General features: G+C 44.4%; 1 protein-coding gene across 5 annotated transcripts; it reads right to left on the bottom strand.

Moving 5' to 3' along the window:
- On the bottom strand, positions 1-24,949 carry LOC120401884 (zona pellucida-binding protein 2-like). Of its 5 annotated transcripts, none has more exons than XM_039532115.1 (10): positions 24,812-24,947; positions 24,187-24,318; positions 22,776-22,901; positions 18,170-18,313; positions 9,941-10,153; positions 9,021-9,112; positions 1,949-2,120; positions 1,420-1,578; positions 842-926; positions 1-338 (listed from the first exon to the last, which is right to left on the bottom strand). In XM_039532115.1, the coding sequence occupies exons 1-10, from the start codon at positions 24,879-24,881 to the stop codon at positions 113-115; spliced, it is 1,419 nt and encodes a 472-aa protein (XP_039388049.1). In that variant the 5' UTR covers positions 24,882-24,947; the 3' UTR covers positions 1-112. The 5 variants fall into 5 exon arrangements, with proteins under 5 accessions (XP_039388049.1, XP_039388050.1, XP_039388051.1 ...); XM_039532116.1 differs by having other exon boundaries at positions 1,420-1,563; XM_039532119.1 differs by having other exon boundaries at positions 203-338; positions 838-926.
- Positions 24,950-27,384: the final 2,435 nt, after the last annotated feature.

Below are 27,384 nucleotides of genomic sequence, written 5' to 3'. Positions count from 1 at the left end.
TTCTTAATGATTTTCTTTAGATTTATTTGGCCTAAAATTTCTCTACACTTTTGAAAATTTTGTTTCAATTTCCTGCAAAGACACATAACTGTGCCTAGGACCAAAGTGAGGCTTAAATCTCTTGTGGTGGAGCTTCTGGCCCAGGCAATGGCCCCACAGCATTTGGAGCAGCTTGGAGAGGTTGGAACGAATTTTCCCCCTTCCTTGGTCTCTTGGATTCTTCGCCTGGCTTCTTAGATGTATCCCCATCACACACAGTCAGTTTGTGCAGGAACTCCAGCTCCTTGTGGAGCAGAGCTTTGCCCAACTTTGTCCGAGGAAAAAACAGTCGCATGACACTGGAGAAAAAATATTAGTAGAAGAAGTGGGAAGCACATCAGCTCCATTTTGTGTAACACCAGCTATGAGGACAGTAGTTCTATAGCATCGCTCCTCGCACCCATGGGGTTCAGTTAAGGCCTGGCTCATTATGGTAGCACCAAGTCCCTACTGCAGGAGGGAGCCTCAGAAATACTTTATAGTCTATAAAGGCCCCACTCAGAATCGCAAGGGTCAGGGTGGGGCGGGGTGCAATGCACTGGGCACTACAGACACACCGAGCAACGTTCCCTAGTTCAGTCTCAAATGCTCATTGCAGCAGCTCTTTCAGGCAGCTATGTTCCTTAAGAATGGATTCATCCATTCAACACTGCAGGGGGTGCCCCATGCTGCATCTCTGTGTTCCAGATTCAGCTTCACCCAATAGTCAGGCTGCCCACTAAAGCATTAATGAGGGAAGGGAACTGGGGAATGTTCTACCTTGCTACCTATTTTTATTTAAAGAATCTAAAAACAGACCTACATGTACACTGAAACGAAGAGGATGGATGGTGTGACTCCAAAGGTGAATACACACAGCAGCAGCACCAGACGTGAGATGGCAGGGACTGAAATAGATACAGCAGCATTACTTGAAGTGGAGATCAATGCCTGATGGATTTCTGCAACCCTCAATGCATGGAAGACTAGCTGGGGAGACTTGTCAAAGGTGAGGGTGAACAGACTAAGTGGCTTGGGTTTCTGTAGGCTCTACCTAGCCTAGCTGCTGGGACCAGCATGGAAAAGGTAATCTCACAGACAGGAACTTGGAGCTGGAGCTCCCAGCATTGTCTGATGATGTATGACAACTGGGATCCAGACACCAAACATGAGCAGAGCTCAGAAGCTGCACTCTCTACGTCACCATATCTTGCAACTCCTAGGTTGCTGTATCACTCTAACAGATGAGCCACAGAGACAGCAGAAGCTGTGCTAAGATGCTATCAGCTGGGAATGATTCCTCCTGTCTGAGCTGCACAGGCCTACTTCCTGTTGGTAAACATGCTTTACCGTCACCACAGAAGTGTTACTTGCTGAACTAGGAAAGCCCTCACTACTTACCACAGTCTTCACTGGACGTAGCCCCTTTGTGATAGGTCACCAAGCTCCTTGTGCAGGTCTCACACTCTGTCTTCCCATAATGCTCATTGTAAGAACCCAGGGGGCAAGTGGCACATGTGACTGTATTCAATGAGCTGTACAGCCCTGGGGAACAAGCAACTGTAAAACCATTAAGAGAAGAGATGCAGTGACATTTAGAGTCAGGGTCAGACACTCAGACTGAGGATTCCTATCAGGATTAAAGATTAGAGTGATGGAGCCGGTGCAGGAAATAGCATCTTATTAATGGATATCTCATGGCTCATCAAGAAAAGAAATGTTTTGTGTGTACAACATTTTCCTACAGTCTCTATATACCTGTAATTAATTTTTACATGGTGTGTTTAAGAATAACTGCATCTTCATCTCCATTTCTAGACATTAGTATAAAAAGTGGCTCCAGTGTGAAGTCTGTGATAGGAACAATCCCCAGTGAGGATTGTGCCCCACTGATGGGTTTGGGTGGAAAGATTTTTAAAAATTGACTTACTGCAACAGTTGGAACACCCGTCTGTAGTGTTACTTTTACCAAACCCTGGCTTACAGTGATCCACCTTATAGGCCAGAAGTGACCCAGCTTTGTAGTGTAAAGGAGGCAGATTCCCCTCACGGATCTGAAACTCATTCAACACCTCGATGGAGTGATGAATTCTCTCATAGGCCTGTGAGGAGTCAAGAAAACAATTAGCAATATTTATCAGGTCAATAACATCTATATTTCCCACTTCCCCCGGATCCTACCATCCACAGAGATAAAAAAACAGTATGCTGCCCTGGCAATGAGGGATGAAGAATCTCCCCCAAAGATGGAGGAGGAGATGCCATGTAGCCCCAAGACTGGGAGGATCATGGACCCCACACCCAAGAGAAAACCAAGGATGGTGGTGGTTGGTAACTCCCTTCTAATCGGGAAGGATGCATCCATCTGCCAGGCGGACAGATGTGCTGCCTGCCAGGGGCCTGTATGTGAGACATTACAGAAGGATTGCTGAGGATCAAGCGGCTCTCTTGCCACTACCCCATGCTGCTCATCCATGTGGACACTAATAATACTGCGAGGTATGAACCTGAGCAGATCAGAAGTGACTACAGGGATCTGGGAGTCATGGTAAAGGAGTTGGAGGCACAGGTGGTGTTCTCATCTATCCTTCTAGTCAATGGTAGGGGCCCAGGCAATGACAGACACATCCTGGAGGTGGCTGCATGGCTGTGCAGATGGGTCGACAGGACAGCTTTGGCTTCCTCCACCATATGATGTTGTTCTGAGAAGAAGGATGCTGAGTAGAGATGGGGTTCTCCTATCAAGAAAGGGGACGAGTATCTTTGGATACAGACTGGCTAATCCAGGGCCGCCCAGAGGGGGGGGCAAAGGGGGCAATTTGCCCCGGGCCCCGGGCTCCGCAGGGGCCCCCAAGAGAACAGCGGAGGCTCCCGCCTCCGCCCCTCTCCTGGAGCCTCAGCGCATCAAGCGCCGAGTCTCCGGCCGACCCCCGCCCCGCTCAGAGCCGCGTGGTGAGGGGGCGGGGCTGCGAGCTCCAACGGGGCCGGGGCCTGAGCCCCGCCCCGCTCAGAGCGGCGTAGGGAGGGGGCGGGGCTGCGAGCTCCGGGCTGAGTTCCCAGCCCCGCCTCACCACGCGGCTCTGAGCGGACGGAGCTCAGGCCCCGCCGAGACGCGCCGGGTAAGGGGCGGGGCGGAAGCGGACCCGCCGCCGGGCGCAGCCCGGTCTTGGCGGCGGGGCCTTCTGTTCGGGACCCGCCGCCCGAAGTGCCCGAAGGCGCGGCGGACCCCCGCCACCGAATTACCACCGAAGACCAGGCTGCGCTTCGGCGGCGGGTCCCGCTTCGGCGGTAATTCGGCGGCGGGGGGCTCCCGCCGCGGGTCTTCGGGCCACTTCGGCGGCGGGTCCCGGAACAGAAGGGCACCCCGCCGCCGAAGACCCCGGGCCCCCGGAATCCTCTGGGCGGCCCTGGGCTAATCTAGTGAGGAAGACTTTAAAGTAGGTTAGATGGGGCAGGAGACAAAAGCCCACAGATAGGTCCAAAACATAGGGACCTGGGTGAAGGGTTGGAATCTGGGAGGAACATGGGCAATCATAGCAGGGCAAAGGAGACAGGAGGGAATATAGAGGGGAAACTGAATGAACATCTTATATGTCTGTATACTAATGCAAGAAGTAGGAGGAATAAACAGGAAGAACTAAAAATACCAGTGAATAATCACAATTATGACATAACTGGCATCACAGAGTCTTGGTGGGATAATTCACATGGCTGGAATATTGGTATAGAAGAAGCTTGTTCAGGAATGGCAGGCAGGGAAAAATGGGAGGTGTTCGGTGTTACCTTGTATATAAGAACATAAGAACATAAGAAAGGCCGTACCGGGTCAGACCAAAGGTCCATCTAGCCCAGTATCTGTCTACCGACAGTGGCCAATGCCAGGTGCCCCTGAGGGAGTGAACCTAACAGGCAATGATCAAGTGATCTCTCTCCTGCCATCCATCTCCATCCTCTGACGAACAGAGGCTAGGGACACCATTCTTACCCATCCTGGCTAATAGCCATTTATGGACTTAGCCACCATGAATTTATCCAGTCCCCTTTTAAACATTGTTATACTCCTAGCCTTCACAACCTCCTCAGGTAAGGAGTTCCACAAGTTGACTGTGCGCTGCGTGAAGAAGAACTTCCTTTTATTTGTTTTAAACCTGCTGCCTATTAATTTCATTTGGTGACCCCTAGTTCTTGTATTATGGGAATAAGTAAATAACTTTTCCTTATCCACTTTCTCAACATCACTCATGATTTTATATACCTCTATTATGTCCCCCCTTAGTCTTCTCTTTTCCAAACTGAAGAGTCCTAGCCTCTTTAATCTTTCCTCATATGGGACCCTCTCTAAACCCCTAATCATTTTAGCTGCTCTTTTCTGAACCTTTTCTAGTGCTAGAATATCTTTTTTGAGGTGAGGAGACCACATCTGTACACAGTATTCGAGATGTGGGTGTACCATGGATTTATATAAGGGCAATAATATATTCTCAGTCTTATTCTCTATCCCCTTCTTAATGATTCCTAACATCCTGTTTGCTTTTTGACCGCCTCTGCACACTGCGTGACATCTTCAGAGAACTATCCACGATAACTCCAAGATCTTTTTCCTGACTCGTTGTAGCTAAATTAGCCCCCATCATGTTGTATGTATAGTTGGGGTTATTTTTTCCAATGTGCATTACTTTACATTTATCCACATTACATTTCATTTGCCATTTTGTTGCCCAATCACTTAGTTTTGTGAGATCTTTTTGAAGTTCTTCACAATCTGCTTTGGTCTTAACTATCTTGAGTAGTTTAGTATCATCTGCAAACTTTGCCACCTCACTGTTTACCCCTTTCTCCAGATCATTTATGAATAAATTGAATAGGATTGGTCCTAGGACTGACCCTTGGGGAACACCACTAGTTACCCCTCTCCATTCTGAGAATTTACCATTAATTCCTACCCTTTATTCCCTGTCCTTTAACCAGTTCTCAATCCATGAAAGGACCTTTCCTTTTATCCCATGACAGCTTAATTTACGTAAGAGCCTTTGGTGAGGGACCTTGTCAAAGGCTTTCTGGAAATCTAAGTACACTATGTCCACCGGATTCCCCCTTGTCCACATGTTTGTTGACCCCGTCAAAGAACTCTAATAGATTAGTAAGACACGATTTCCCTTTACAGAAACCATGTTTACTATTGCTCAAGAGTTTATGTTTTTCTATGTGTCTGACAATTTTATTCTTTACTATTGTTTCAACTAATTTGCCCGGTACCGACGTTAGACTTACCGGTCTGTAATTGCCGGGATCACCCCTAGAGCCCTTTTTAAATATTGGCGTTACATTAGCTAACTTCCAGTCATTGGGTACCGAAGCCGATTTAAAGGACAGGTTACAAACCTTAGTTAATAGTTCCGCAACTTCACATTTGAAAAAGCAACAAAGAATCCTGTGGCACCTTATAGACTAACAGACGTTTTGCAGCATGAGCTTTCGTGGGTGAATACCCACTTCTTCGGATGCAAGACTTCACATTTGAGTTCTTTCAGAACTCTTGGGTGAATGCCATCTGGTCCCGGTGACTTGTTAATGTTGAGTTTATCAATTAATTCCAAAACCTCCTCTAGTGATACTTCAATCTGTGACAGTTCCTCAGATTTGTCACCTACAAAAGCCAGCTCAGGTTTGGGAATCTTCCAAACATCCTCAGCTGTGAAGACTGAAGCAAAGAATCCATTTAGTTTCTCCGCAATGACTTTATCATCTTTAAGCGCTCCTTTTGTATTTTTATCGTCAAGGGGCCCCACTGGTTGTTTAGCAGGCCTCCTGCTTCTGATGTACTTAAAAAACATTTTGTTATTACCTTTGGAGGTTTTGGCTAGCTGTTCTTCAAACTCCTCTTTGGCTTTTCTTATTACACTCTTGCACTTAAGTTGGCAGTGTTTGTGCTCCTTTCTATTTGCCTCACTAGGATTTGACTTCCACTTTTTAAAGGCAGTCTTTTTATCTCTCACTGCTTCTTTTACAACAAAGAATCCTGTGGCACCTTATAGACTAACAGACGTTTTGCAGCATGAGCTTTCGTGGGTGAATACCCACTTCTTCGGATGCAAGTCCGGCTTGCATCCGAAGAAGTGGGTATTCACCCACGAAAGCTCATGCTGCAAAACGTCTGTTAGTCTATAAGGTGCCACAGGATTCTTTGTTGCTTTTACAGATCCAGACTAACACGGCTACCCCTCTGATGCTTCTTTTACATGGCTGTTAAGCCACGGTGGCTCTTTTTTAGTTCTTTTACTGTTTTTCTTAATTTGGGGTATACGTTGAAGTTGGGCCTCTATTATGGTGTCTTTAAAAAGGGCCCACGCAACTTGCAGGGATTTCACTTTAGTCACTGTACCTTTTAACTTTTGTCTAACTAACCCCCTCATTTTTGTATAGTTCCCCCTTTTGAAATTAAAGGCCACAGTGTTAGGCAGTTGAGATGTTCTTCCCACCACAGGGATGTTGAATGCTATTGTATTATGGTCACTATTTCCAAGCGGTCCTGCTATAGTTACCTCTTGGACCAGCTCCTGCGCTCCACTCAGGATTAAATCTAGAGTCGCCTCTCCCCTTGTGGGTTCCCGTACCAGCTGCTCCATGAAGCAGTCATTTAAAGTATCAAGAAATTTTATCTCTGCATTTCGTCCTGAAGTGAAATGTTCCCAGTCAATATGGGGATAATTGAAATCCCCCACTATTATTGGGTTCTTAATTTTGATAGCCTCTCTAATTTCCCTTAGCATTTCATCATCACTATTACTGTCCTGGTCAGGTGCTCGATAATAGATCCCTACTGTTATATTTTTACTAGAGCATGAAATTTCTATCCACAGAGACTCTATGGAACCTATGGATTCGCTTAAGATTTTTACTTCATTTGAATCTACACTTTCTTTAACATATAGTGCCACTCCTCCCCCTGCACGGCCTGTTCTGTCCTTCCGATATATTTTGTACCCCGGAATGATTGTGTCCCATTGATTGCTCTCAGTCCACCAGGTTTCTGTGATGCCTATTATATCTATATCCTCCTTTATCACAAGGCACTCTAGTTCACCCATCTTATTATTTAGACTTCTGGCATTTGTGTACAAGCACTTTAAAAACTTGTCCCTGTTTATTAGCCTGCCTTTTTCTGATGTGCCAGATTCTTTTTTATGTGACTGTTTATCATCTGATCCGGCCCTTACATTATATTTCTCATTCCTCTGCTCCTGACTATAACCTGGAGATTCTCTATCATCAGACTCTCCCCTAAGAGAAGTCTGTGTCCGATCCACACGCTCCTCTGCAGCAGTCGGCTTTCCCCCATCTCCTAGTTTAAAAACTGCTCTACAACCTTTTTAATGTTTAGTGCCAGCAGTCTGGTTCCACTTTGGTTTAGGTGGAGCCCATCTCTCCTGTATAGGCTCCTCCCATCCCAGAAGTTTCCCCAGTTCCTAATGAATGTGAACCCCTGCTCTCTACACCATCGTCTCATCCACGCATTGAGACTCTGAAGCTCTGCCTGCCTACCTGGCCCTGCGCGTGGAACTGGGAGCATTTCTGAAAAAGCCACCATAGAGGTCCTGGATTTCAGTCTCTTCCCTAGCAGCCTAAATTTGGCTTCCAGGACATCTCTCCTACCCTTCCCTATGTCATTGGTACCTACATGTACCTCGACCACCGGCTCCTCCCCAGCACTACACATAAGTCTACACATATAAAAAATGTATACACTTGCACTGAGGTTGAGATAGAAGCGGAAGCAGATCATTTGAAAGTCTCTGGATAAGGATAAAAGGGGTTTAAAAAGGGTGATGTCACGACAGGGGGTCTACTATATAACTAACTATGGAGAAGAGATGGATGAGTTGTTGTTTTTTTTTAAAACCAACAATAGATCATCCAAAGCAGATGATTTGGTGATGGGTTCTAACCCACGAAAGCTTATGTCCAGATAAATTTGTTATTCTCGAAGGTGCCACAAGGACTCCTTGTTATTTTAGTATAAGTAGTATAGCAGATTAATGAATTTAAGCTCCCAGGCTCATCTTTTGAAAGTCTTGTGCAGGTTTCCTTTGAGGACTGGTTGTTCAGATACAGATTGTTTTGTGAAAAGTGTTCACCTCCAGATAAGGTGGTAGGAACAAAGAATGTAGAGCATACTTACAAGATGGGGGACTCAGTGACTCTGAGAAAGATTTGGGGGTCATGGTGGACCATCAGCTGAACATGAGCTTCCAGTGTGACACTGGGGACAAGAGAGCTAATGCTATCATAGGATGTATAAACAGGGGGATTTTGAGTAGCGGAGAAAAGTTATTTTACCTCTGTATCCTGTGTTCCGTTCTGGTGCCCACAATTCGAGGAGGAGGTTGATAAATTTGAGATAGTTCAGAAAAGAGCCATGAGAATGAATAAAGGATTATATAACATGCCTTACAGTGATAGGCTTAAAGAGGTCAATCTATTTAGCTTAACAAAGAGAAAGTTAAGGGGTGACTTGATTACAGTCTAAAAGCATTTACACAGGAAATACATTTCACAATGTGCTTTTCAGACTAGCAGAGAAAGATCTAACATGATCCAATGGCTGGAAGTTGACACTAGACAAATTCACATTGGAAATAAGGCCTACACTTTTACAATCAAGGGTAATTAACCACTGAAACAATTTACCAAGGGTCATGAAGGAATCTCCGTTACTGACAATTTTTAGATCAAGATTGGAACGTTTTCTACAAGATATGCTCTCGGAATTATTTTTGGGGATTTCTCTGGCCTTTCTTTACAGAAAGTCAGACTAGATGATCACAATGGCTCCTTCTTGCCTTGGAATCTATGAATGATCAGGAACCTGGGACACTGCCCCAGCTTTCCAACCATAATGATCTGCAACTCCTCTATGGTGTGTTTTATAGACAATTTTGCTTTTTGAGCTAGGACTCTGATACGGATTTGGAATCTGGTACCAATTACAGCAGATACATTACCTCTTTAGAGCGATCCTCGATCTCTTGTTCACAGTTTTTGCTCATACTTTCTGGCGGGCAATGAATTTCCCACATGACTCCATAAGGAAACACTGTGTTGAAATAACAAAGCAAACATGGTCACTGACAGCTCCTGCACGGTCTCATAGTATTTATCCATCCATCCTCGTATGTTAGCATTTCACAACTGTAAATGGCTACTCATGTCCAGATCATTCCAGACACTGTACACAATCCACAAAGCATAGCTAGAAAGAAGTTGCTGTCATTTCTGAGAAGCATCTGTATGCCTCAGGCTTGGCTCTGGGTTCTAGCCTTGATTCCATCCTGGACACTGGGAACTGACTTTTCTCTCAGGAACAAGACAAATAAGCCTGTTACTTGCATCCATATTCAACAGTACTGGTTTTAAGTAGCATGCCCCTGTCGGAAAACAATATGCAATATGTCTGAATGCACAATTCCCATAGCCATTTCCGAGCCTCCTGCAGACAGCAGCAATCCTGAAGACATGTAACCCAGGCTCCAGGCTTCTCCAATAAATGTTAGTTTAGTAAGCTGACGACATAAACTGTTTGGGCCAAACTCTCCTCTTGCTTACCCAGTCATAACTCTCTTGATGTCAGCAGAGTGACACCTGACTTAGGCCACTGCGAGAGGAAAGGGGCCCTTTTGTTATTTTGTTACCTGATCAGTTTTGCAGCAGCTTGAAGCCTGGTTTGTAGTCTGATCTTGGGTTTCCACCACTCTATTCATGTCACCTTTGGTGAGTGGCTTTGGCTGTCTGAAGGAGGCTTGGAAATGCAAACTGATTAAATACATGTCCAGAAGCAATGGTGATGAGAAGGGCCAGCAAGATCATGGGTGTAATTTCCTATTTGTAAACACACTAAGGGTTAAGTAACAAGCTCTGCTCTTACTCAGCACAGTCATCCGCACTTCAGAGTGGTTCCTTTCCTGCGAGGGCCAGATGCACTTAGTGTATTTTTCAAAGACCTCACAGCTGAGATTCCTCACTAGCCCATTCAAATGCTCCAGAAAGCTGTGGATGTAGATGCTGTTGGTTGCTGAGCTGCAGAGAGGAGAGTAAAAGGCAGACTGGATCTCCACACTCCTGTCTGGCCTGTGATAAGCTAAAGGGAAAGGACAGCGTTAACTCTATTAAACACTCAATTTGCGTACAGTTTGCTAATCCCCATAGTGCTGCACAAGCAGCAGCATCCCCATCTATCCTGTGGGGGAGCTAATCCTTTTAGGGTATGTCTACACTGTGATAAAAGACCTATGGCATGGCCACAGCTGGCCTAGGTCAGCTGACTCAGGTTTATGGGGATTGATCTTGCGGGGCTATAAAACTGCAGTGTAGATGTTCGAGCTCAGGCAGGAGTCTGAGCTCTGACACCCAGCAAGAGGGTAGAGTCTCAGAGCATGGGCTACCTACAGCCCATGTCTATATTTTAGCCCTCCAGCCCAAGCCCTAGAAACCCAGCGACCCAGGCTCTGAGACTTGGTGCCACTCCCTGCAGCTAGGACATTGACTCTGGGAGGCAGACTGAGGTTTGCCTTCATAAGTTCATGTACTGAGTGAAAAACACAGTTTTAATCAGAAGCCTTTTAAAACTATTGTTATGAAATAAGATAAAATAAAATGCATGTTTATGTGATTGTTCAGCATAGCAAATATTCAAGCATGCACAAAAATTCAAAGATTCAGAAATATAAAAGTATAGATCTGAACATGAAAGTGCTGTGTGACGTAAATACTGTTCATGACACTAAAGTTGAAGTCTTCTTGGATAATAGTGCCTTAATTCCTCCACAAAGACATGCAAAGTTCAGTTTTCAAGTCAGATCACTTTCATATGGACAGGAGAATTGTTTCTCTCTCTTTCATGGGTCATGCTCATCCTTAGGTGTGATAAAATCATTTTCAAACAAGAAAAGGAATTCTCACATGTTGCAGTTGATGCTCCAAATAATAAGACCACTATTCAAAAATACACGGGAAAGCCTCATTTAAGTCCTTGGCAGCACCTAGAACTTCTTCAAAATTCTTTGCAATTTTTTTTTAACCTATCAGTGGTTTAAATACACCCATTGGGGGTGGGTGGGTGTCACATGTTACCTGAGAGGAAGATGGCTGCCTAGTCCCAGACTTCTCACTCCCCACATATCAAGTCGTCTCTAATAATTACTTTCCTAGCAAACTGCCAATAACTTTCTGTCATAAAAGTTTAAATTAAGCCCCTGGATAAACTTCAAACTGTTGACTATGGATTCCAATGACAAAATGAGAGGCAACAAAAGAGCTAAGCCTGAATCACCGCAACAGCTGAAGTGGGAGAATGCAAGGCCACAGCAGACCCTAATCCAGGATATTGCGACACTGAAAGAATTCCTCACAGACTGACTAGATTCAATATTGAAAGATATTCATGGCCTCTCTAAAAATATATGTGATGTAAATTCCTGAATGGCTCACTTGGAAAATGAGCTACAAAAGACTACCATTGAAACAGTGAAATTAAAGAAGAAACTGACTTCTTAAAGCTCAGATTAGACAAACTGGAAGAAAATCAGGGTGATTTAAAAAACAGATTTGAAAAAACAACTTTTGCCACTTGGACACTGCTGAGAGCTTTGAGGGGATGGATATTATCATCTTTCTTCAGAAGCTGCCCCCTGACCTACTTAAATTGGACCCCAGCTGCTCCCATTAGCTATTGAAAGGGCTCATCGAATGCCTCGTACTAGAAAGCAGGAATCTCATCATCATCAAGTTGCTGAAGTTCAGTGACAAAGTAATGCTAATGAATGCTGCCAGAAAAGCTGAAACCCTTATGTACTAAGGCCACAAAATGTCTCTTTTTTCCTGACTTCTCAGCTGCGTTTAACAAAAAGAAGGCTGCATTCAATGGCATAAAACAAATCCTGAAGGGGACCAATGTCAGATACAGCATCAAGTACCTATCCACCTTCTGTATGGATTAAGCAGGCTCTACAAGATTTTTGCAAAAAACCCTCTGAAGGTTGGCAGACATTCCTAAGGCAGATCAGATTTGACCAATAGTACGAGAGTGTTTTTTTTTAAATCATAAAAAGCATACTTCAACAAGTTTAAAAATCAGTATGGTTTTCCTATGTATCCTTGTAGATATGGTATTGACTTATATAATCATAGAATATAAGTGTTGGAAGGGACCTCAGGAGATCATCTAGTCCAACCCCCTGCTCAAAGCAGGACCAATCCCCAGACAGATTTTTACCCCAGTTCCCTAAGTGGCCCCCTCAAGGATTGAGCTCATAATCCTGGGTTTAGCAGGCCAATGCTCAAACCACTGAGCTATCCCATCCCCCAAGCAGATAACTGGCTACACTGAACTCTTCTATTGATCTCCTTTAGAACCAAATAGTAAAGACAACTGTGTAGCACTGCAATGCACAGAGAAATAGTTTAACAGTAAACTGGGGTATACAGCGCCATCTACAGATGGAAGTATTATGTGCACTAATCATCACAATTTGCATTGGCAGACAGATTCTCTTCATCAGATTTGCCTCTGATGGATTGTGTTACAATAACCACTAATCCCTTGGAACAGTCAACACTCCTGACATGTAAAGCAGACTATAACCTAAATCTTAAATCATACTAGTTATTCATTTTTGCAGGGCATTTGATATACTATGAATGATTTGTTTTATATATTACTGTGTTTTTCACATTTACATTTTGTATTTAGATTTATTATTAGCCTATTACCTTTCAAGTTCTCTCCCTTGCTCTTTTCTCGAATAAATAGACTTACCATGCAATTTATATGGGTAAAAAAACAGCCTTGCTTGTCACACAAGACCCTTAAAAAATCCTGGGCAACTGGAGGTCTGGGGTTGCCAGATTTGTGTTTATATGATCTAGCATTACAAATGCATCCTATTGTAAGGTGTTTTCCCTCCAGTAGCTCTTTATTCAGCCTTGTTTGACACTGAAAAAAAGCCTAGCTATGCAATTTGATTCCCTCTCATCTTTTATATACACCTTAAGAGGCTTCCCACACTCAAAGAAAAATCCAATCTTGCATCTACATGGAGCATCTCACAAATCATTATGATGATTACAGCATCTGATCTCATTAATTCTCTTCTCCTACCTCTCTGGAATAACCTAGTTTAAAGCCCTCCTTACTAGGTTAGCAAGCCTGCCTGCGAAGATGCTCTTCCCTCTCTTCATTAGTTGGATCCCATCTCTTCCTAGCAATCCTTCTTCCTGGAACACCATCCCATGGTCGAAGAATCCAAAGCCCTCTCTCCGACACCACCTGCGTAACCACGCATTCACCTTCACAATTTGACGGTCCCTACCTGGGCCTTTTTCTTCAACAGGGAGGATGGATGAGAACACGACTTGTGCCTCAAACTCCTTTATCCTTCTTCCCAGAGCCAAGTAGTCTGCAGTGGCCCGCTCAAGGTCATTCTTGGCAGTATCATTGGTGCCCACATGAAGAAGTAGGAAGGGGTAACAGTTCGAGGTCTTGATCAGTCTCGGCAAACACTCCGTCACATCCTGGATTCTAGCTCCAGACAAGCAGCACACTTCTGAAGTCTCCTAGTCTGGTCGGCAAATGGATGACTCCGTCCCCCTTAGGGGGGAGTCCCCAACCACCACCACCCGTCACCTCCTCTTGGGAGTGGTGGTCATGGAACCCCCATCGTTAGGACAATGCATCCCGTGCCTTCCGGCCAATGGGGTCTCCTTCTGATACCTTCCTTCAGAGGGCTATTCCAAATCCTTCTCCACAGCAGTATCTGTGCAGAGAGCCTGAAAACGGTTTCGCACCTCTATCTGCATTGTGGGTACATAGGTTCTCTGATGCTTGGCCCCAGGCTTGTGTTGAGTTTCCTGCATGCCACATGCAGCTGCCAGGAACCCTCCCGCTCCCTCCCCACTGCAGTGTCTCTATGTGTGAGCTGGGCTATGCCGGGTCCAGCAGCCCCTAGTGGTGGCTAGCAGCACTGCAGCCCATTTCTGTGGGAGGAAGGAAATTCTGCATGTGCAACGGTAATTTCTGCAAAATTCTGCATTGCACAGTGGCACAGAATTCCCCCAGGAGTAGAAAGAGTGTGGTCTGATTAAAACTGCAACGCACCTCTAGAGTCCATAAGAAACCTTATATGGTCTGCCCAGGGGGCCTGGGACACTACTGCAGAGTCAAGGAAGGGGAACTCCTAGATTGACTGACCACAGGGTTAAAGCTTGTAATGTTCTGAACCTGATGGCTATTAATTGTTATGTACATAGATTGTGGCTTTATGTATTTGTATACATAAAACTGTGTTCATAATTTTTGCTACAACATTAAGCTCCACCTCACTACAGGGAAGTAAAACTATCAGACAGGGAGGGGCCACCTATCATAGAATCATAGAATCTCAGGGTTGGAAGGGACCTCAGGAGGTCATCTAGTCCAACCCCCTGCTCAAAGCAGGATCAAACCCAACTAAATCATCCCAGACAGGGCTTTGTCAAGCCTGACCTTAAAAACCTCTAAGGAAGGAGATTCCACCACCTCCCTAGGTAACCCATTCCAGTGCTTCACCACCCTACTAGTGAAAAAGTTTTTCCTAATGTCCAACCTAAACCTCCCCCCCTGCAACTTGAGACCATTACTCCTTGTTCTGTCATCTTCTACCACTGAGAACAGTCTAGATCCATCCTCTTTGGAACCCCCTTTCAGGTAGTTGAAAGCAGCTATTAAATCCTCCCTCATTCTTCTCTTCTGCAGGCTAAATAATCTCAGTTCCCTCAGCCTCTCCTCATAAGTCATGTGCTCCAGCCCCCTAATCATTTTTGTTGCCCTCCGCTGGACTCTCTCCAATTTATCCACATCCTTCTTGTAGTGTGGGGCCCAAAACTGGACACAGTACTCCAAATGAGGCCTCACCAGTGCTGAATAGAGGGGAATGATCACATCCCTCGATCTGCTGGAAATGCCCCTACTTATACAACCCAAAATGCCATTAGCCTTCTTGGCAACAAGGGCACACTGTTGACTCATATTCAGCTTTTCGTCCACTGTAACCCCTAGGTCCCTTTCTGCAGAACTGCTGCCCAGCCATTCGGTCCCTAGTCTATAGCAGTGCATGGGATTCTTCCATCCTTAATGCAGGACTCTGCACTTGTCCTTGTTGAACCTCATCATATTTCTTTTGGCCCAATCCTCTAATTTGTCTAGGTCCCTCTGTATCCTATCCCTACCCTCCAGCATATCAACCACTCCTCCCAGTTTAGTGTCATCTGCAAACTTGCTAAGGGTGCAGTCCACACCATCCTCCAGATCGTTAATGAAGATATTGAACAAAACCGGCCCCAGCACCAACCCTTGGGGCACTCCACTTGATACCAGCTGCCAACTAGACATGGAACCATTGATCACTACCCGTTGAGCCCGACCATCTAGCCAGTTTTCTATCCACCTTACTGTCCATTCATCCAGCCCAGACTTCTTTAACTTGCTGGCAAGAATACTGTGGGAGACTGTATCAAAAGCTTTGCTAAAGTCCAGAAATAGCACATCCACTGCTTTCCCCTCATCCACAGAGCCGGTTATCTCATCATAGAAGGCAATTAGGTTAGTCAGGCATGACTTGCCCTTGGTGAATCCATGCTGACTGTTCCTGATCACTTTCCCCTCCTTTAAGTGGTTCCCCAAACAGATGAGACAAGTTCCAAGTACCAGCATTGTACAACCCAGCAAAGACAATGATGGACCATTAAAATTATTGGGAAAACAGTGAAGCATCTTGAAAACAGAAAACAAAATCTTAGTAATGGAAAATTAAGAAAGGAGACAATTCTTCCCACTTACCAGGGTTCAAAAGTGTAAATGGGCATCAGTAGTCCCAAGCTTATCATAAACTGATCAAGGAAACCAATGGTGAATTGCAAAGGAAATTTGTTGAGAACACCACCAAGTTATACAAAAGCTTTTCAGCAATCTATTGTACCAGCTCTCCAGACTTCTTGAAATTGGAATCACTGTGTCCTTTGATTGACTTGCTTGGATTAGATATTGAGAAGGTAAAACTTAAAATGGGTGTATTTTTTCTATATAAACTATAAACATATAATATAAATACATTCACATGATAGAAATACAATACAAATAACAGAATTAAATGTTAAATATTTGTAAAACCTAAAAAAAAAAATACAAAAACGAACAAAAAATAAAACGGAACCCATAGAAGTCATGCAAGGGCATCAATTATTCAAATGACTAAAGAGATAAATAAGTGACACCATAACTAAGGCTAAAATTTGGTCATGGATATTTTTAGTAAACGTGAGGGACAGGTTAATAAAGAAAAATTCATGGAAACCCATGGCCTGTCCCTGGCATTTACAAAAAGTATCCATGACAAAATGGGGAGTCACTGTGGGGGTCGGCTGGGAGCTCCGGGGGGTTCCTGCCATCTGTGTGGGCTCAGAGTTCCAGGGTCCCCCTCCCCTCACAGCTCAGAGCCGCAGAGGTGGCCAGCAGCTGCGGGGCCCCTGCAGCGGCTCGGAGCCCCCAGGCACCCATGGTGGTGAGGAGCAGCGGGGTACTCCTGCCCCCCAGCAGCAGGCAGGAGCTGTGGGGCAGCAGCAGTGAGCTTTGGGGTCCCCCGCACCTGCAAGCTCTGGGGTACCCCAGCCGCCCACAGGAGCTCGGAAGGCCCCACCACCTCAGGTGGCAGGGGTACCCTGCAGCTCCCGGCTGCCACATATGGCGGCGGGACCCTGCAGCTCCCAGCCGGCAGCTGGCTGAAGTCACAGAGGTCTTTGGAAGTCACAGATTTCACTAGATACCACAATCCATTTCTTAATGTTAATTGGTAAAACCAACTCATCCAGCACCCCTAAAAGTACACAAGCTTGGAGAAAGAGAGAGAAAAAATTTTGAGACAGCACTGATTATGATGTTTCAAAACACATGCATTTTTGGAGAAGTATAGAGCAGCAGTTCTCAAACTTTAGCAAGCTGAGGACCCCCATTTTGATTTACACATTTTTGCAGATCCCCAAGCCCGCTTTTAATTCCCCCCCCCGCTAGGGGGAGTTTTCAACAGCTGTTCTGCGGCATGCAGGAGGCACTGGGAGGGAGGGGGAGGAGTTGATCAGCAGGGCCACTGGCCCCGGACATGACTCGTGGACCGCCGAGAGCCAGACATGACTTGCGGACGCCGGGGAGTACCCTCACGGAGCCCCAGGGGGTCCGTGGACCCCAGTTTGAGAACCGCTGGTATAGAGGATGTATGAAAGGTTGTCATGTGGCTGTTTGGTTGTCCAGCATTCACTGTGTGTGGCCAACTTAGCCTTAAACAAATGTTGAGTCCAGTATATCTTGTTCTGGAAGAATAATAAGGCTAAAGACAACCACTTTGACTCTTATAAATCTGATCTTTTCATTGAAGGTCTGCCTTTTAATACCATAACTTCAGAATAAGTTTTGTTTATGGAAAAAGCTATCACAAGAGATCAAATAGCCTCTCTCTGTCTGAAAGGAATTCTTGCCTCCCGTCCAAACAGGCAGGCAGGGTCTGGTCACAGAAACTCAAGAATAGAACCATGTGTCCCCACTTTGCAGAGACTTTCTTGCACATCTTTTATTATGGCAGCAATGTAATGCAGTCACCACACTTCATTTAGCTGAAACAGGGTCACTAACACACCCTACCCCCAAGGGCTACTAGAATTGTGACTACTACTTTGTGGCTTTAGTACCACAATCACTCATCTGAGGAAACTCAGAATAAGAAACTGAGGAAGAAAAACTGGAACATCTTATTTACAGGAGCAAACAAATGTACGGGGGGGGGGCAGTGCCTGCTCATGCTCCCCCTTAGCTTTGGGGCTGTACCATGGGTTTTCTTAATCTCAGTGTAGACATACCCTTAGTGACCCCCAGTTATCCCCACTGGCACTCTCCTCAACACCCTAACCTCCATCAATACCCAGACTCCCTGGGTCTCTCAAGTATAGGAGATCATGCTCCCCTCTTTGGTCATGGCAATCATTTATCTCTGGCATCTTGACTTGTTCTTCACAAAGCAACCAATCCCTCTCCTGCACCTCTCTGCACCTCAGGCAGCTTTACTACATACCGTACCCCTGACAAAGAAATGGAAGTGCCGTGTGTAGCGCTTGCCCTCTCTGGAATAGGAGACACTGCATTTGTAGATTCCAGACTGCTGTGGGCCGAAGTCCTTGAAGGCTAGGGATCCATTCTCCAGTATGGAGCAATATTTGGAATCTAGAAGAGAGAGAGAGAGATTATAGATTGTGGTCTTCTGTTCCAGTCACAGAACTCCAAATCCAGCGGATTAACCACACATCCTGGGGTACATTGACTAAACTCTCAGTTCATTCTTATAAAGGTTCAAGAAACCAAATAACTAATTTTGGCCAAATTTATTGTCCAAAGACAAAGCTGTACAATATGAAAGAGAGACATACATACTCTCCTTCCAGGAAGCAAACTCTTACAGCATGTTCACATTACACAAGTGTGCTTCGAAGACACTCATTTCAGATAGTATGATTTTACAAGTTATGCATCACTAGAAGTTTAAGTTTAACCCACTAGTTTGTGCCAGCTTGCCATTAGTACTTCCCTACACTTTCTTGTTTTGAATACAACATTCCAACCATTGATGAGCCACAAAAGTACTTCCTAACCATATTTCATACAAAGTATCCATGCATCTTTGCCTTGACAAGTTTCCTGTTTTCTAATATCAAAGCTGACTTCAGCTTTGGACAGTGTTGTGCGATGCCTGACATGGGTGAACTGAATGTATTATGCTCTTCCCATAATTCTGTTAACAAAACTTCCCAGCACTTTATTTATATAATATATATAAATAGTCTAATTATAGACTAATTATATAAATAATGTGTGCATAATACCCATTAATGTGGTGTATACTACACCTAACATATATTGGCTACAGGGGCGGCTCTAGAAATTAGGCTGCCCCAGGCAGCGCGGTGTGCTGCGCCGCCCTTCCTCGGTCCCGCGGCGGGTCCCCTCTTCCCGTGGCTCCGGTTGAGCTCCCGCGGCAGGTCCACCGGAGCCCTGGGACGAGCGGACCTGCCGCAGGCATGACTGCGGGAGCTCCACCGGAGCCGCGGGAACAGCGAACCTCCCGCGGGCACGGCTGCGGACGGTTCGCGGGTCCGGCGGCTCCGCTTGAGCTGCCGCAGTCATGCCTGCGGGAGGTCCAGCCGAGCCGCGGGACGAGCCCCCCTCCGCAGTCATGCCTGCGGCAGGTACGGTCGTCCGCGGCTCCGGTGGACCTCCCGCAGGCATGACTGCGGCTGGTCCACCGGCCCAGCCTGCCACCCCCTAGATTTGGCCGCCCTAGGCAACAGCTTGGTTTGCTGGTGCCTAGAGCCGCCCCTGATTGGCTAACAGGCAATTTAAAACACTCACACATATATGATCTACTCCTCCACCACTGAAAAATGCAGCCATCTCTGGGGTGTTATATAGCAGATGTTTAACAGTCAAGCATCCCTAATGCACAACAGTTTAAGACAAGAAGTAAAGATGACCCCTACATCCAACTGAAGCTATAGGGAGGAGGCAATAATTTAGGGAAACAAAAATGGAATTTTCACAGGTCTTCAGTTTTAAATATGGACCAAAAATGGCACTTCCAGCAGCACAGCCCCACTCCCAGCACAATTCTGAGGCATTGGGGTCAGTACTGGCTCAAGGGAGAGCACACCCTACTATGTCACCAACACTGCTTCCTGCAGTACAGCCCCGTCTGGGGCACTGGCATCAAAATGACTGAGTACATGGTAGATTCTTCCATCCCTTGTTTTTTTCTTTGAAGTCTCGTCTATATTACAGGATCAGAAAAGTAAGACAGACGGAAAAGGCCTTCTACATCATCTACTCTCAACTTCTTCCTCTCCTGTACATTATCCAGAGTTTATCAGTCTACAATTAAGTAGCACATTTTGAAGGGGCCTCACTTTCATCTGCAGAAGTTCCTTGATCGTGCAAACAAATTACATGATCACAAGCAAACTGTCTAAACATCAGTTGTGCACACATAACTGCAGGGCTCTACATGTACTAAAAATTTAAGGCACAATTTCATGCCCTAAATGCTCATGTACAAGCCTGGTGCCCTGACTCCTTTCAGCTTGGGAGACTCAGGTGCCCTGGATGAAGGATAAACCCATTAAAACTAGGGCTGTCAAGCAATTATAAAAGCTAATCACGATTAATCATGCAATTAAAAAAATTAATCGCAATTATTCACATGATTAATCGTGCTGTTAAACTATAATAGAATACCATTTATTTAAATATTTGGGGATTTTTTTTCTACATTTTCAAATATATTGATTTCAATTATAACAGAATACAAAGCGTACAGTGCTCTCTTTATATTTACTTTTGATTACAAGTATTTGCACTGTAAAAAACAAAAGAAATAGTATTTTTCAATTCACCTAATACGAGTACTGTAGTGCAATCTCTATCATGAAAGTTGAACTTACAAATGTAGAATTATGTACAAAAAACCTGCATTCAAAAATAAACAATATGAAATTTTAGAGCCCGCAAGTCCACTCAGTCCTACTTCTTGTTCAGCCAATTGCTTAGACAAACAAGTGTGTTTAGATTTGCAGGAGATAATGCTGCCAGCTTCTTGTTTACAATGTCACCTGAAGTGAGAACAGGCGTTCTCATGGCACGGTTGTAGCCAGCATTGCAAGATATTTACGTGCCAGATGCGCTAAAGATGCATGTGTCACTTCATGCTTCAACCATCATTCCAGAAGACATGCGTCCATACTGATGATAGGTTCTGCTCGATAACAATCCAAAGCAATGCGAACCAACGCATGTTTGTTTTCATCATCTGAGTTAGATGCCACCAGCAGAAGGTTGATTTTCTTTTTTGGTGGTTCAAGTTCTGTAGTTTCCGCATCAGAGTGTTGCTCTTTTATAACTTCTGAAAGCAGGCTCTCTACCTTGTCCCTCTCCGATTTTGGATGGCACTTCAGATTCTTAAACCTTGGATCAAGTGCTGTAGCTATCTTTAGAAATCTCACATTGGTATCTTCTTTGATTTTTGTGAAATCTGCAGTGAAAATGTTCTTAAAATGAACGTGTGTTGGGTCATCATCTGAGACCACTATAACAAGTATATGGCAGAATGCGGGTAAAACAGAACAGGAGACATACAATTCTCCCCTTAAGGAGTTCAGTCACAAATTTAATTAACACATTTTTTAATGAGCGTCATCAGCATGGAAGCATGTCCTCTGGAATGGTGGCCGAAGCATAAAGGGGCATACGAATGTTTAGCATATCTGGCACGTAAATTCCTTGCAATGCCGGCTACAAAAGTGCCATGCAAACGTCTGTTCTCACTTTCTGGTGACATTATAAATAAGAAGAGGGCAGCATTATCTCCTGTAAATGTAAACAAACTATTTGTCTTAGGGATTGGCTGAACAAGAAGTAGGACTGATTAGACCTGTAGGCTCTGAAGTTTTACATTGTTTTGTTTTTGAATGCAGTTATGTAACAAACAAAAAAATCTACCTTTGTAAGATGCACTTTCATGACTGAGATTGCACTACAGTACTTGTATGAGGTGAATAGAAACATACAATTTCTTTTATCATTTTTACAGTGCAAATATTTATAATAAAATAATATATACTGATTTCAATTACAACACAGAATACAATAGATATGAAAATGTAGAAAAACATCCAAAATATTTAGTAAATTTTAATTGGTGTTCTATTGTTTAACAGTGCAATTAAAACTGCGATTAATTGCGATTAATTTTTTTTAATCACAATTTTTTTAGTTAATTGCGTGAGTTAACTGCGATTAATCGACAGCCCTAATTAAAACCAAATTGAGGAGCTGGCTGCAGCTCCATTGGAAATAGGTGCCAAAGTCTTACAAGTATCATGGGGCCGTTCACTTGTTCAAAGATTAGTTATTGGGCTTGATACAGGATACACTGGATGAAATGCTCTGACCTGTGCTATGCAGGAGGTTGGACTAAATAATTACAATGGTTGGCTTCTGTCCTTAGAATCCATGATTCTGTCCTAAACGCAGGTGCCAGATGACAATACATCTGAGCAACATTTGAGAACTATGGGTGAATTAGCACACATGAAAAGATCAGGACAAGTCTTGGAAGATTCAGGTGCTCTTAGGCTTTATGTCCTGGGGTAAATTTCACCCTAAAGGTGAAAAAGTGAGCTGGAGATGCTGGTCCCAACACAACATTAGAAGCTGGACTAGTTCCTTGTGCTGATGACTGACAACAGGCTAAACTGACACTAAGTGTGCTCAAAGCATTTGTAACAGCAAGTAAGGCTGATGTACTCAACTCTTACAAGTAAGAGGAGGCAACGCAGCCAATGAATTAATCACAGAGAAAATCTGGATGAGCACCTTTTTTGTCCAGAAGCAAAGCAGTGACTTCAGGCTCTTAGGCCAGCAGTGGTCAGGAACACAGTGAATACACCAGAAGAGCTCTTACAAATACTGGATCTAATGCAAACCATTTGCAGGGCAGAGAAGAGACTAATGGGGTGATATCCTGTAGGTTCTCTACCCTAATGAAGGGAGGCCCTGATTCATGCCACCTGCCTAGTCAACACAGGGGAATTAACAGAGAGCTTCAGTACTAGGAAGGAGGTTGGAGAGCTTACAGCACCTTGAATTTCCTGCCCAGTGTCCTTAGTCCATTTGTAAACTTGATCCATCCACGTCTTTGTCCCCAGCTGTTCAGAGGAGCAGGGCAGGACTGTCCCTGCACTGTTAATGCGGATGAAGACATAAACTAAGGTACAACAAAGATCATTATTAATCATCTCTACACAAAATGTAGGTGCTGGGGCCAGACAAGGGGGTGAATCATAGAATAGAATCATAGAATCATAGAATCTCAGGGTTGGAAGGGACCTCAGGAGGTCATCTAGTCCAACCCCCTGCTCAAAGCAGGACCAAACCCAACTAAATCATCCCAGCCAGGGCTTTGTCAAGCCTGACCTTAAAAACCTCTAAGGAAGGAGATTCCACTACCTCCCTAGGTAACCCATTCCAGCTCTTCACCACCCTACTAGTGAAAAAGTTTTTCCTAATATCCAACCTAAACCTCCCCCTCTGCAACTTGAGACCACTACTCCTTGTTCTGTCATCTTCTACCACTGAGAACAGTCTAGATCCATCCTCTTTGGAACCCCCTTTCAGGTAGTTGAAAGCAGCTATCAAATCCCCCCTCATTCTTCTCTTCTGCAGACTAAACAATCCCAGTTCCCTCAGCCTCTCCTCATAAGTCATGTGCTCCAGCCCCCTAATCATTTTCGTTGCCCTCCGCTGGACTCTCTCTAATTTATCCACATCCTTCTTGTAGTGTGGGGCCCAAAACTGGACACAGTACTCCAAATGAGGCCTCACCAGTGCTGAATAGAGGGGAATGATCACATCCCTTGATCTGCTGGAAATGCCCCTACTTATACAACCCAAAATGCCATTAGCCTTCTTGGCAACAAGGGCACACTGTTGACTCATATTCAGCTTTTCGTCCACCGTAACCCCTAGGTCCTTTTCTGCAGAACTGCTACCCAGCCATTCGGTCCCTAGTCTGTAGCAGTGCATGGGATTCTTCCGTCCTAAGTGCAGGACTCTGCACTTGTCCTTGTTGAACCTCATCATATTTCTTTTGGCCCAATCCTCTAATTTGTCTAGGTCCCTCTGTATCCTATCCCTACCCTCCAGCATATCAACCACTCCTCCCAGTTTAGTGTCATCTGCAAACTTGCTAAGGGTGCAGTCCACACCATCCTCCAGATCGTTAATGAAGATATTGAACAAAAGCGGCCCCAGCACCGACCCTTGGGGCACTTCACTTGATACCGGCTGCCAACTAGACATGGAACCATTGATCACTACCCATTGAGCCCGACCATCTAGCCAGTTTTCTATCCACCTTACCGTCCATTCATCCAGCCCAGACTTCTTTAACTTGCTGGCAAGAGGGTGGAGACTATGGGGCTCCAAAGACCGAGTTACTGCCCCCATGTAGAGTATTGGGTGGGGATGGAGGATGCCCTTCAGGCACTTACCCATCTCATTTTCCTTCCCATAGATGAGCTGGTTCTTGTTCTCTCTTTGTGGGTGCCTTGATAATACTGGTTGAGCATTAGCCCTTTGTAATGGGAGGATATTTCGGGTTGGAATTGGAACATGAACAAACCCTGCAGAGGCAGGAGGAAGGGGAAACCTCACTCATTCTGGCACCCCACAAAACAAGTGACCATAGACAAAAGCTAGACAGAAAGGATCTCCTTGTGCTTCTCAGGTACAAACAGGATCACTGCACCCACCATAGGGAGGTGAACACCAGCCATTCTACACATGCACAGTAGTATCACACTTTGGGGATCTTCTCTGGAAGCTTTAAGTCTATGACCAGCCCACACTTTTCTGCTGAAAGTCTCTAGTTCCAAACCTCTAGTTCAAATAAGGGCCTGGAACCCACAGAAAGAGGCCAGAGGATTCCCAGGCCTCATCAGGAAAGCTTTGGGTTAATGTTTGTTAGAATCCCTTTTGATTGTTGACTAACTTTCTCAGAAATGACATACTATCACTGCTCAGTTGAGGAAATACAGTCAATATGACCCAAAATAAATCACTGATGTTAATGACCCAGGAAAGAGCTACCCTCATATTCCCATCACCAATAATGACCTGAGCTTTCAGCAAATACAGCCCCAGTAATCAAAAGGAGGCAGAAGATCTGGGACTTCCGGCCCTCCATGGGGAAGATCCATCTAGATTGTCTGCACAGCTAGGACCCTTCTCTCCCTTATGCCCCCACTCTCCCAGTTACTATAGTATAATTAGAGCTTGCTACAAGAATTCTCAGCTGTGACCTCAGGACCTGAAAAATCTAAAGGATACTTCCACCCTTGGAGCTTAAAGTGCCTGAGCATTCTCTGTGGGCCATGTAACAGGAGGTCAGCTGTCTTCAACTTGATCATGGAATTACTAAAAGTCATTGTGGTTAGAGAGAGGAGCTACAGATGACAAGTCCACATTATCAGACAAAGTGATGTCAGAGTCCCTGAGTCACTATATCAACAGGAACAACTGGTGGAACATACTCCGTTTCCAAGAGTGTCAGAAATTATCAAACACTGGAGAATAAGCTGGAAGTGGTTCCCAAACAACTTGAATACATAACATAAAAATGGCCATACAGGATCAGACCAATGCTGCATTTAGCCCAATATCTTGTCTTCCAACAGTGGCCAGCCGTGAAGACTGAAGCAAAGAATCCATTTAGTATCTCCGCAATGACTTTATTGTCTTTAAGCGCTTCTTTTGTATCTTGATCATCCAGGGGCCCCTGGTTGTTTAGCAGACTTCCTGCTTCTGATGAACTTAAAAAACATTTTATTACCACCTTTGGAGTTTTTGGCTAGCCGTTCTTCAAACTCCTCTTTGGCTTTTCTTATTACATTTTTACACTTAATTTGGCAGTGTTTATGCTCCTTTCTATTTACCTCACTAGTATTTGACTTCCACTTTTTAAAGGAAGTCTTTTTATTTCTCACTGCTTCTTTTACATGGTTAAGCCACGGTGGCTCTTTTTTAGTTCTTTTACTGTTTCTTAATTTGGGGTATACATTGAAGTTGGGCCTCTATTATGGTGTCTTTAAAAAGCGCCCATGCAGCTTGCAGGGATTTCACTTTAGTCACTGTACCTTTTAATTTCTGTTTAACTAACCCCCTCATTTTTGCATACTTCCCCTTTTTTTAAATTAAATTCCACAGCGTTGGGCTGTTGAGATGTTCTTCCCACCACAGGGATGTTAAATGTTATTATATTACGGTCACTGTTTCCAAGCGGTCCTGTTATAGTTACCTCTTGGACCAGCTCCTACTCTCCACTCAGGACTAAATCTAGAGTTGCCTCTCCCCTTGTGGGTTCCTATACCAGCTGCTCCAAGAAGCAGTCATTTAAAGTATCGAGAAATTTTGTCTCTGCATTTCATCCTGAGGTGACATGTTCCCAGTCAATATGGGGATAATTGAAATCCCCCACTATTATTGAGTTCTTAATTTTGATAGCCTCTCTAATCTCCCTTAGCATTTCATCATCACTATCACTGTCCTGGGCAGGTGATCGATAATAGATCCCTAATGTTATTTTCTTATTAGAGCATGAAATTACTATCCACAGAGATTCTATGGAACATGTGGATTCACTTAAGATTTTTACTTCATTTGATTCTACATTTTCTTTCACATATAGCGCCACTCCTCCCCACAACCTGTTCTGTCCTTCCGCTATATTTTGTACCCCGGAATGATTGTGTCCCATTGATTGTCCTCAGTCCATCAGGTTTCTGTGATGCCTATTATATCAATATCTTCCTTTATCACGAGGCACTCTAGTTCACCCATCTTATTATTTAGACTTCTAGCATTTAGATAATAAAGGTAATAATTGGAGATATACCAATCTCCTAGAACTGGAAGGAAAAGGTCATCAAGTCCAGCCCCCTGCCTTCACTAGCAGGACCAATTTTTGCCCCAGATCCCTAAGTGGCCTCCTCAAGGATTGAACTCACAACCCTGGGTTTAGCAGGCCAATGCTCAAACCACTGAGCTATCCCTCCCCACTAGAGTACTTTAAAAATTTGTCACTGTTTATTTGTCTGCCCTTTTCTCATGTGTCCAATTCTTTATGTGAATGTTTCTCATCTGATCTGGCCCTTACATTATCCTCTTCCATCCTCTGCTCCTGACTATAACCTAGAGAATTTCTATCAACAGAATCTCCTCTAAGAGAAGTCTCTGTCCGATCCACACGCTCCTCTGCAGCAGTCAGCTTTCCCCCATCTCCTAGTTTAAAAACTGCTCTGCAACTGCAATCATCTTGGCAAATAGCCTTTGATGGACCCATCCTCCATGAACTTCTCATTTTTTTTTGAACCCAGTTATGCTTTTGGCCTTCTCTACATCCCCTGGCAACAATTGCCACAGGCTGATTGTACATTGTGTGAAAACGTATTTCCTTATGTTTGTTTTAAATCTGCTGCCCATTAATTTAATTGGGTGACTGCTGGTTTGTGTGTTATATGAAGGGGTAAATAACACTTCCCTATTCACTTTCTCCAGACCATTCATGATTTTATAGACCTCTATCATATCCCCTCCTCAGTCATCTCTTTTCCATCTTTATTCTCTCCTCCTATGGAAACTGTTCCATACCCCAATAATTTTTGTTGCCCTTCTCAGTACTTTTGCCAATT

Source organism: Mauremys reevesii, linkage group 3 (genome assembly GCF_016161935.1).
Source record: "Mauremys reevesii isolate NIE-2019 linkage group 3, ASM1616193v1, whole genome shotgun sequence".
NCBI classification, from domain to species: domain Eukaryota; kingdom Metazoa; phylum Chordata; order Testudines; family Geoemydidae; genus Mauremys; species Mauremys reevesii.
The sequence above is the reverse complement of the archived record's forward strand: the minus strand, read 5'-3'. Positions and strand labels throughout refer to the sequence as shown.